This window comes from Panthera leo, chromosome A2 (genome assembly GCF_018350215.1).
Source record: "Panthera leo isolate Ple1 chromosome A2, P.leo_Ple1_pat1.1, whole genome shotgun sequence".
In the NCBI taxonomy this organism is placed as follows: Eukaryota; Metazoa; Chordata; class Mammalia; order Carnivora; family Felidae; genus Panthera; species Panthera leo.
In genome coordinates this window covers 2632252-2643028 of record NC_056680.1, presented here as the reverse complement: position 1 = coordinate 2643028, position 10777 = coordinate 2632252, and the positions used below count along the sequence as shown (strand labels likewise).

General features: G+C 65.9%; 1 protein-coding gene across 4 annotated transcripts in view; it reads right to left on the bottom strand.

The window, feature by feature from the left end:
- The window catches only part of NFIC (nuclear factor I C), a 62628-nt gene that overhangs the window by 4257 nt on the left and 47594 nt on the right, over window positions 1–10777 (bottom strand). For 2 of the 4 annotated variants that reach the window (XM_042927960.1, XM_042927959.1), the window contains exons 7-10: window positions 7168–7293; window positions 5301–5485; window positions 4482–4629; window positions 2388–2473 (exon numbers count right to left, since the gene is read on the bottom strand). In XM_042927960.1, the coding sequence (XP_042783894.1) occupies window positions 2388–2473; window positions 4482–4629; window positions 5301–5485; window positions 7168–7293 (545 nt within the window). The remainder of the gene's footprint in view (window positions 1–2387; window positions 2474–4481; window positions 4630–5300; window positions 5486–7167; window positions 7294–10777) is intronic. The other 2 variants (XM_042927961.1, XM_042927962.1) reach the window with 2 other exon arrangements.

Below are 10777 nucleotides of genomic sequence, written 5' to 3'. Positions count from 1 at the left end.
AGTGCTGACTGGGTCAGAAATGAGAGGCCTCTGAGCTCTGAGCCCTTTGCACAGGGGCTCCAAGAGTGGGGAACAGGGTCTCATGGTTTCCTCCTCCCCGCCCTTCCTTCCCTTCAGGGTCTGCAGGGAGCAGAGAGGGGCACCTGACCCCCAGGGAACTGGGGTGCCCCTAGTCCACAGATCTGTGGTCCAGCCAACAGCAGCGTGGGCAGGGTCTCTCCCAGGGATGCCCTCCTGTTCACCCGGACTCAGGCCTCACCTCTTCTACGACCCAGGCTCCCTTGGGAGTCTCCCATCAATCTGACATCTCCCTTCCGTGCCCCACACACCCCACCAATGCCAGCCTCCGAAAGTTCTTTCTCATTCTCAGATCTGGTTGTGCCCCTCCCTCACTCTCAACCCTTCCGTGGCTCCCCACGGCCCTCAGGACAAACCCCACATTCAAGCTGTTTCTCTGGCGTTTCTAGCCTTTGTCGGTGCCAAGTCCCCTGCCCGGGGACCCTGATCCTTCTCTCCTGCCAGCCACTTCTGCACCAGCTCCAACCCTCCCTCCCCAGGCAGGGCCTTGGAGGCCCCCTCCCCCAGGTTCCTACCAGTCTGGGCCCCACTGGACCATAGGGGGAAATGAGAAGCACGCAGAACCAAAGTACTGCCCTGGTCTGCCTCGGTTTCCCTCCTCTTCTAGGATGTCTGCTGGGGTGGACCCCCGTGTGGCGGTCGATAATGGAGAGATGCGGCAGGGGGGTGGGGACCTGGGGAAGGGTTAAGCAGGCAAGGCCTCCTCCCTGTCATTTTTATTACCTTTGGTTTCTGAAGAAATCGGGACATTTCTCCCCCTCCCATCAGGGATGTGGGGTTGGGGGCGGCGAGGAAATGCATGGGTTCCAGAGCCCTGGGGGGTGGGAGTATCCACGCCAGGGCTTAGAGAGGGTGGCCCACGGGGTACCCCAAACTCAAAGTGGGGAGCCCTGGAGTCACCCCAGCTTTCTGGGTGACTCTGAGCAAGGCACAACACTTAATATTCGGGGTGTGGAAGGTATGTGGGACAGTGTCTGCCTTTTGGAGCCCTTTCTAGATAAAACCGGTCCAGCTTCGACGGCTGCGGGCCTTTCCAAGACTCTCCCCCGGGAAGTGTCCAAGGCCAGAAGAAGAGACGGAGGTTCAGAGTGGGTGAGCAGAGCCAGGGGCGAGCACTCACTGCTGAGGCCCGGGCAGGGAGGGAGGGCGGTGGCTGGCTCCTCTCCATACACTCTGGCCCTGGTGAGCTGCCAGCAGCAACCAGGTCCGCCCCGGAGGGTCCCCGGCCGATCCTGGTCTCCGCCGAGGAAGGGGGATGTAGCTACCAGGCACCCGATGTCCCCCTCAGTCCCTGCGCATGGACTCTGCCGCAGGAAACCCTCCCAGGCAACCAAATGTGGCCCCCGGGGTCCCACAAATGCCCACGCTCTGTGGTTCCGGCACTCGGGAGATGCTGGGGAGCCCCGGGCTGCTTTCTCTGTGCATCTGGGCACCGGAGGGGCCTCCCTGGGGCTGCCTGACATCCTGCAACCCTCTCCCCAACACGCGCTGGGGGGTGGGGGCCCCGGGGTCCAGCCACCACCCCCAGACACCATCTGGCAGCACACTCCCAGCCCGCGGTGCGGCACAGACTCAGACCCCAACCCTGCGGGAAGCTGGGAGCCACCGGTCTTAGTTCCGGACCCACTGGGGCTCTGCCCTCCGCTGCTGTGCAGCCTCAGGCAACTCACTCCTCCTCTCTGAGCCTCCGTGTCCCGGCCCGGCCCATCCCCCTCTCCCCACCCTGGCGCCCACTCCTGGAGCAATGCCGCCTCTGCCCCTGCTGCTCCCCTCTCCACCTCTGGGACTGGAGCCTGGGGTGGGGGTGCACGTGCTCTCCCGGGAGGCCCCACCCCCTGCCATGGGCTGCCTCAGTTTCCCCACCTGTCCCCGGAGTCCTAGAGTCCACTGCTACCCCCTGCCCTCCTTTCTCATGGTCCCTCCGACCAGCAGCACGGGCGGGGACAAAGGCTCGGGGGCTGCAAGCTTGGGCTGACGTGCTGTGTGATCCTGGGCAGATCCCTTCGCCTCTGCGGGCCTCAGTCTTCCCATCTGTGCAAACGGGCCTGGGGCGGTAACAAAGCCCGGCCTCACAGCAGCTCTGCCGTGAGTGTCTCCCGCTGGGAGGTGACACACAGGGTCTGGGGCCGTACCACGTTCCTGGGCGTGGGCTCGAGGCCCTGGAAGGGTATGGGAAGCTGGCTCCCGTGCCCGGGGTGCAGCTGGAGGGGCGGCATGGGACCAGCCGGCCTGCCTCTCCCTGCGTGCCCAGGCAGGCCCCTCTGCCCTGCCCCTCCCTACCCCGCCCCAGCCGGCCTCTCGGCCCCTACCTGTGCCTGATAAATGCCCGCTGGATCCCTTGGTCCTAATCCCACAAAGGAACGGTTTGCAGGGGGCGTGCCGGGCGTAGAGTAGGCTGCGGGGAGGAGAGAGACCGAGAGCCCGTTAGCGCAGGGGGCTGCGCGGGAGCACCCAGAGAGGGTGGCCGCTGCCCAGGGTCACACAGCCGGGCCTTCGCACCCAGCACCCGGCGCCTCCAAGCTCGCTGCCCTCCCCAGCCGATCCGGGTCAGCCCCGGAAAGCCCACGGTCTCGGGCCCCGGGGTCACCCGGGCGGGGCATCCGCTGAGAGCGCAGGCACGAGATGAGATGCATGATCAGAAACCGCCTGTGAATTATTCAGGGTGTGCTTCAGTCCTGCTACCGCGGCCTGCAGCCCGCGCGGGGCGCCATGAATTATTGAGGGCGCTTTACTTATTAATTTTCCTCTCGGAGGCTGCTCGGGGGAAAGGCCGGGTGTTTGCAACACACAGACGAGCGCGCGCGCGCGCGCGCGCACACACACACACACACACACACGCGCGCGCGCGCGCGCGCGCGCGCACACGTTGCCGCGGAGGCTTTCGTCTGACCGGTTACTTTTTCTTGGCAAGTAACCGATGCCCAGGGCTGCCCGGGGTCTGGGGGGGGAGGGCGGGAAGGTCCTTTGCTGGCATCAGCCAGGGTGGGGTATGTGGGGGGCGTGAGGCCCTGGGGTGGGGGGTGGGGGTCTGGCGGGAGGAGGCGGCAGGCCGGACTTGCCGGTGAAATCCGCGTGCAGGGGAAGGGGGAGGAATCCAGGTCTGTGCCAGGCACCGGGCACAGTCCCACTCAACCCGCAGTGGCCTCGATCTAGCAAACGGGATCGTTAGCCCCACTGCACAGACGGGGAAGGAGGTCACCCTCCCCGCGTATTTGCTCCCTACTCTGCGCCTGGTGGGGCACTGACTGTTGTCTCCGATCTATCTCATCGGCTCGCTCCCACAGCCCTGCGACAGGGTGCTCTGTGACCGTCCGTTCTGCAGCTGAGAAAACGGAGGCTCAGAGAGGGGTGGGCATTTCCCCGAAGACACACAGGGAGCGAGCTGCAGAGTCGGGATTCAAACCCGGCGCTCCGCACCGCACGCGGCATTCGGAGACAGCCCGTCGGTACGCGGAGCTGTCCTGGGCCCCCTGCAAGGCGGTGCATGCTGGCCGCAGGGGGTGCGCATGTGGGGAAGGGGGTGAGCCGACAGTCCCTCCTGCTCAGGGCGGGTGAGGAACCTCATTTGGGGAGGAAAGGAGAGAGACGCTCAGAGACAGTGTGGGGGCCAGACTGAGGGGTCGGGGGTCTCTGAGACCATCTGTTCGGGGACACCGACTGAGACGGCCTCACGGGATGGCCCAGAGGACGGTGGCCCAGAGTGAGGCAGCCTGGAGGAGGGTGGACGGCCCGCCCAAGCCCGCACTGGGGTCCAGGGAGAGGCTGGGTGCAGGGCCACCGTTGATGGGTGGACCTCGGGAGTGCGATTCTGCCGCTTCCCAGGCTGGCGGTGCACGAGGGGCCCGCGAGCTGTCACCTGGAACCACATCCAGAGCGTGGAAAGTTCTAGAAGGCGAGGCAGTCAACTCAAGGCCTTCTGGGGTCAGGTGGGGGCTGTCCCATCTAGAGGCGTGGCCCAGCCTGGGCGCCCGGCAGGAGCCGGGCCCGTTTCGGCTGCTTTCTCCCCCAAGAGTCTAGAACTCCGGAAATTTTCCAGTGAGCTGTCCTGATTCTAAGACAACGACAAATTCTCATTTTGCACAAACACAAGGCATCTGGGGGCTCCCTCTGCCCCCAGGGCCGCCAGTTTGAGATCTTTGCCTACGGCCACCTGCTCGTCGCACAGAGGAGGGCGCTTATCACCGGGAGCGGGCGCGCGGGGACCCCAGACTGCCCCCGGCCCTCTCCTGCCATTCCCTAAGGCTGCCTTGGGCCCCTGTGGGCCTCCGTCTGGGGACCCACCAAACTCACCAGCACCCGGCAGGCCGGGCCTGAGCCCTGGGCCCCAGCAGTCGGGGAGGGGAGGGGAGGGGGCCCCTCAGGGACGCCCGCCCTGCCACGGGCACCGCTTCCCGAGTGCTTACAGGGCGAGGTCGGCGACGTGCTTCCTCCCTCGGAGGTGGGTTTGGTGGCAGGGGGGAGCGCCAGCCGCGGCAGCCCAGGGGGCGGGGGCGCCAGCATCTGAGCAGAAAGGCAGTGACTGGACATTTTGAGCTGACCACTTCCATTTAACTGGGAGGAACAGAGAGACAGGTGGTTAAGGCGGCGGGCGCCCCCCCTGCCCCGGGCGGCCGTCTGCGGGCCCCGCCGGGGGAGGGCCTGAGGGGCAGCAGGGCCGGGCCGGGCCAGCCGGGGCCGGGACGAGTCTGGTGGGTGCCTCTGGTGCCCACTCGCCTGAGCCCGCAGGCCCGCGGCGGCATCGGGGACCCCTCGTCTCCTCCTCAAGCCGCTCTCTTCCCTCTGCTCTCCTCGCACGAGACGCCACCTCACCCTAAACGACACCCGGCCTCGCGGCTGGGTCCGCACGCGCCCCGCCTCCTTCACCGGCAGGCCTGCGGCCAACCGCCTCGGCCCCAGCTCCGGAAGGCGCAACCGCTCTGAGCCCCAGAAGCTTCTGCGGGAGTTTGGCGAGCGTGGGCCCGCGCCGCAGCCACGGGACCGTGGCGGGTTTGGGGCCAGCTACGCGCCGTTGGTTCCAACACGCGAAAGAGCCTCGGCTCTGACCTGGCCCGGCTCCGGGCGCTTCAGACGAGGGAAGGCGGCGGCCCTGTCATCCACAAGGCCATTCAACACGGAGGCTGAGTGACAGCCGGGGCCCCGGGGGGCGTCGCCCGGAGCCCCGCGCGGGCCGGCGGCCCGTGGGGCCGAGGGGAGGCCCGAGTCGCCCCCACCCGCAAACTCACCGGTCCAGGTTGCTGGCTGGCTGGGTCGCAGGCCAGCGACACGAGATCTTTGAGCGGGTCCTGGGGGTTGAGGTGAGGTGGGTAGCGGATGGCCGTGTGCGGGAAGTAGGTGGAGGCCGTCTGGGGCAGAATGGAGGTCGTGGGGAAGTGCAGGGCCGAGGTGGGGTGAGGGCTCCGGGCGATCCCTGTGGAGAGCAGGACGGGACGGTCACTGGAGGCTGCGTCTGGGGGTGCGGGTGTCCCCTGCGCCCCGGTGCCTCCAATAGGAACAGAGCAGGACCCAGCGAGCCCTGCCACCGGCCAGGCCCTGTTGTCTGTCTCTTACACGCCCAAATTCGATGACGTTCTACCACAAGCTCACGGCGTTCTGTTGCCGCCCCGGTTTTGTTATTAAACCGGACGATGTGGTGGCTGTCAGAGGTTACGTCCCTTCCGCCCGCCCCCCCCCCCAGAGACCACACAGCAAGCAGGCAGCAGACCCGGGGGAGGGTCTGGCCCCACGGCCCACACCCTGACCCAGGGGTTGGCTGGCTCTTTCCGCAAGGGGCCGGTGGTCACTATTGTTTTTACCGTGGAAACATAATTTGGAGATAAAGTTCACCCTTTCCCAGTATTCACTTCACTGGGCTTTGGCACGATTGGGGACCGTGGAACCACCGCTACGATGGCTCGTGGGACATTTTCATCATCCCGAGAAGCAACTCCGTCCCCCTCAGCCATCGCACTCCCCTCCCCCCACGAGCCCCCTTCCTGTGCGGGGATGAGCCTGTTCTGGATGTTTCACAGAAATGGGTTTCAGATACTCTGGGGCCTCTCGTGTCTGGGTCCCTCCCTGAGCATCGTGTGTCGGGGTCCGTCCGCGGGGCAGTGGGTGGGGGCGCCCCGCTCCTGTGCATGGCTGAGTGGCGACCCCGTGTGTTATTTGCTGGCTTTCTCTTTTTAAACGATCCGGTGACTTCTAGTATATTCGCTTTGTAATCCTGGAACGTTCCCGTCACCTCCAAGGTAGCTCAGGCCCCCTTCCTCTCTCTAGCTCCTGGCCAAAGAGTACGTCCTCTTGGCTTTTCAGGCCCCACGGTCTCTGGTGGCTACCTGCCTCTGTCGCTGAAGTCTGAAAGCTGCCACAGGCAAATGGACGGCCAGGGCCGTGCACCAATAAAACTTTATTTACAACAACAGACAGCCGCGGGCCTGGTCTGCCGACTCCTGATCCGAACCACTGCACTGTTCTGATTCTCGCCTGCCTCCCTGTGTGTGTGCCTGCCCTTGTGTGCGGCGAAATCGTCACCATCAGGACAATGGGGTGACAGGCGATGCGCGAGCCCTTACCGCGATTAGCCCATCCGGCCCGAAAGACAGCCCTGGGAGGGGGACGTTTATGAGCCCCCGTGGACGGACGAGCAAAGGAGAGCCAGGTGCACCATGACCAGCTCGGCTCGTGCCCTGTGGCTGCTCAAGTCGGTCTCCCTCTGTCGCACATGAGGCCTCCTGTCCCTGTGGCCAGGAGCACCCCTGCATGGCCTGTGTGTCCTTGTGTGTGTCCAGCCATGCGTCGGGAGTGTCTGCCTCCTTCTGTGAGCACCCAACCCCGTGGGGGTGGAGTGAGAGCTAAGGGGAGCGGGGGGACGGGCAAGCCCAGACTGTACCTCCTTCCTGCACGGAGGGGGAAACTGAGGCCTCAGAGCCTGAATCAGGGCCAGGCGCTCCGCACCAGGACACCTCTGGGTGCTGTGGCCCAGCCGGGAGGCTATGGCACCGGGACTCACGGTCAGATGGCCAGAGGGACTTCCCCGGCCCAAGGAGGGGGGGGGGGGTGCCTGATCAGAGGGCCCAGCCGCCCCTCCCTGCCCGGGGCCCACGTGCTCACCGCTGTGCACGGCAATGACAGGCCGGTGGTGCTGGGTGAAGCTGGAGAGGCGGGGGGAGTCCTGGGGAGACGGGCTGTGGAAAGGTGACTTGTCCATCTCTGTTTTCTTCACCGGGGACGAGATGCCTGTGCGGGAGGGGCCAGAGGGTCACAGGCCTGCAGGCAGTCAGAGCCCCTGCCCCCCCTCCTGCCAGCACTCGTGGGCGAGGGGCTGGGAGCCCATCATCCAGGGGGGCAAACCGAGGCTCAGAGCAGAGAGGGGCTGCCCGGGGTCACGTGGCCCACGGGACGAGGAGCCTGGTGCCAGCAGAGGCCCCTGACGTCACGGCCTGGCCCCTGCCTTCTCTCCCTCCAGAGACAGAGACGGCTCAGGCTGCCCCACCCTCCGGAGGCACCCCGTACCCTGCAGGGTAGGCAGAGACGAGGGGCCATCCTAAAGCCCCAATAGGCAGGGGTGAGCCGGGAGGACGCCGACGAGGCCCAGAGTGGCCCTGCGCCCGCAGACTCCTCCTCACCAGGGTAAGGGAACAGAACCTTCCTCGCGGGGCCATCGAGGGATAGATCTAAAATGGGACAGAACCCCTGTAGCCGTTAGACCAGAGTCTGGCTCACTGACCCGTTGGGAGTTTCCTGTGTGGACGGGCCTCACCTGGGCCGCCGGCTGCCTGGGGCGGCTCTGGCCCTCAGGGACCCTACCAGCCTCCGGCTCAACCCCTGGCACCTTCCTCCATGAATGAATGAATGAATGAACGAATGAATGGTGTGCCAAGGGCGCGCAAGGACTCCACAGAGACCGCGGCACAGGAGTCCCTGTTGTCGTGAAGGGGACAGGCCATCCCGGTGAGGGGCACGTGCTGGCCCTCAAGACTCAGGGGAGCCCCCGCCCCTCCTCTCCGCGCCCCGTCCCTGCCAGCCTCCAGACGGGAGAGCCGGGGAGGAATCGGGGCAGAGTCCCGGGCCCGGCTCCCCCAGGGCGACCAGAATCTCGGTGCAGTGGGGCCTGCCGATGGGCATGTTTAGAAATCACTTCAGAACGTATTTTAGGGGCACCTGGGGGGCTCAGTCGGTTGAGCGTCTGACTCTTTTTTTTTTTTTTTTTTTTAAAGAAATCCATTTTCTTTCTTTTTTTTTTTTTTTTTATTTATTTTTGGGACAGAGAGAGACAGAGCATGAACGGGGGAGGGGCAGAGAGAGAGGGAGACACAGAATCGGAAACAGGCTCCAGGCTCCGAGCCATCAGCCCAGAGCCTGACGCGGGGCTCGAACTCACGGACCGCGAGATCGTGACCTGGCTGAAGTCGGACGCTTAACCGACTGCGCCACCCAGGCGCCCCGAGCGTCTGACTCTTGATTTCAGCTCAGGTCACGATCTCAGGGTCGCGGGATCGAGCCCCACACTGGGCTCTGTGCCAAGCGGAGGGCCTGCTTGGGATTCTCTCTCTCGCTCTCTGTCTCTCTCCCCCCCCGCCCTTCCCCCGCTCATGCACGGGCGCTCTCACAAATAAACAAACAAACAAATACATAAATAAACTGCAGGAGAAAAAAGTTTTAGACTGAAACGCACCCACCGAGGCCCACAGTGGACCCGCACATGGTGAGGGGTGTGCTCTCCCTCCCACCCAGCACCGCTGACATCGGGGAGGGTCACTCCCTGTGGAGGTGCCCCGGGCACCGCAGGCCAAGCAGCGTCCTCGCCTGCACCCCCCCCCCCCATGCCAGGGACCCCCCGATGTGACAGCCGCTGCCGTCCCCCGGCAGAGTCACCCTGGTGAGAGTCATGGCCCGCCTCTGAGGCTTGCTGTCGCGGGCGTGGGGGTCTCCTGCCGCCCGTGTCCTGGCCCCCCGCCCCCAGCCTTGTCCTCAACCGTGTTCCCTCGGCCTCAATGCTGGGTCCTGCTGGTGGTGATACAGATGTGGGAACCAGCTGCCCCAGGGCCACCGCGGAAGTCAGCTGCTTTTGTGTCACAAACCCTGCTGCCCTCATAGCCCCAAACACACACGGTGCTGGGAGTGAGTGTGTCCGGGGCCCTGGGTCAGCAGGCCCAAGAGGCCTGGCAGCCAAGTGTCGCCTCTGGAGCCGGGAGCCCAGGCCGTCCCAGGGGACGGGAGCCGGTGGGACCCAGGATGGCCGGGGGGGGGGGGGGGGGGGTGTCAGCCCTGCAGGCGGCGTGCGCGTGCACACGTGTGCGCATGTGGGTGCGTGCGGCAGGGGCGACAGCTCCCTGCTGGCACGGGGCCTGGTGGGAATGAGGTTAGGGCCGGCGGAGGCTCACTTAGGAGGATTTCCTAGAACAGCCTGTCCTGGATGCAAATAGCCTGGCTGGACCCTGCCCCCAGCCGCATCTCGCATCTCCGCAGGCCCTTCTAGAGCTTCCTGAGATGGGGCCTGGGGGAACCGGGGCAGGCGGGAGGGAGTGGGGGAGCCTGGCCCGGGGCCCTGCAGGAAAGAACAGCCCTTCGCGCTCCGGGGCAGGCCCCTAGAGGCCCTGAGTGTGCTTCCCCGAGTCTGGGCATCCCTCCCGGCTCAACAGACAGGCCGTCACGCGGTCTGGTTAAGACGAGGCCGGTACGCCCTCCGGCCCGGGTGCGAGCCGCTTTCTGCCCCACCCCCCACCCCCACCCCTCTGTGTCCCCATCCCGGCACCGCGTCTGTCCCCATCCGAGCACATCCACGCCTCCACCCTCTGCCTAGTGTCCTCCCTTCGGTCCCTCGCGCGCGCCTGCCCGGGGAGCACGGACCCTACCCCACGAGCCGCCCCATCTGCGCATGCGCCCGCGTGCTCGCCCAGCCGCACCCCTCCCCCGTGCGCATGGTGACTGCACATGATGTCCGGCCCGGGTCTCCACGGCCCCAGGCCACGGGCGGGCCCGCTGTGGTGTGTGCGCCCCCCCCACCCCAGCTGTCCTGTCCCCTGGGGGCAGCGCACATCGGAGCCTGCCCTCGTGTCACGCTCACACCCGCCCCGTGCGGGGGTTACCGTTGTCACCCCCGTTTCACAGATGTGGAGACTGACGCCGGACGGGAGGTCGCTTGCCCAAGGCCACAGAGGCAAGGAGCGGGGGAGAGGATTCAAATCCAACACCGTAACTCCACAGGCCTCGCTCTGCGCCCCTCCTGCCCTCCGGGTTCTAAGAGGTGGGGGGAGGCCCCCACGCGACAGGGGAGAGAGAAGGAGCTGGTACCTGCGTGGCTGGGTGCCTCCGCCCCCTGCAGGAGGGCCACAGAAGCAGCAGGAACAAAGCACTCCCGGGAGCTGAGCAGAGGGGGCCCTTTCTGGCCTGCTTGGGTGGGTAACCAGGGAAGGCCTCGGGAGGAGGTGGCCAGGAGGAGAAAAGGCACTCCCAATCTGGGCACAGAGAGGGCAAAGGCCTCAGTCCGGCGCGAGGCCTGGGAGGCGGGGCCGACAGATCCCCCAGACCTCCGCCCCGCCCCAGGTAAGGGAGCACAGGCGCCGGGGGAGGCGGGTGTTAGCGGAACACTGCCCTTGCGGCGGGAGGAGAGGAAGGGAGGGGGTGCTCTAATCAGCTTAACCCCCTTAATGAGCAGCTAATTGGGGGCTGTCTAGACAGGAAGCTGGAGGAAGCCAAGAGGAGGAGACTGTGGGGGAGG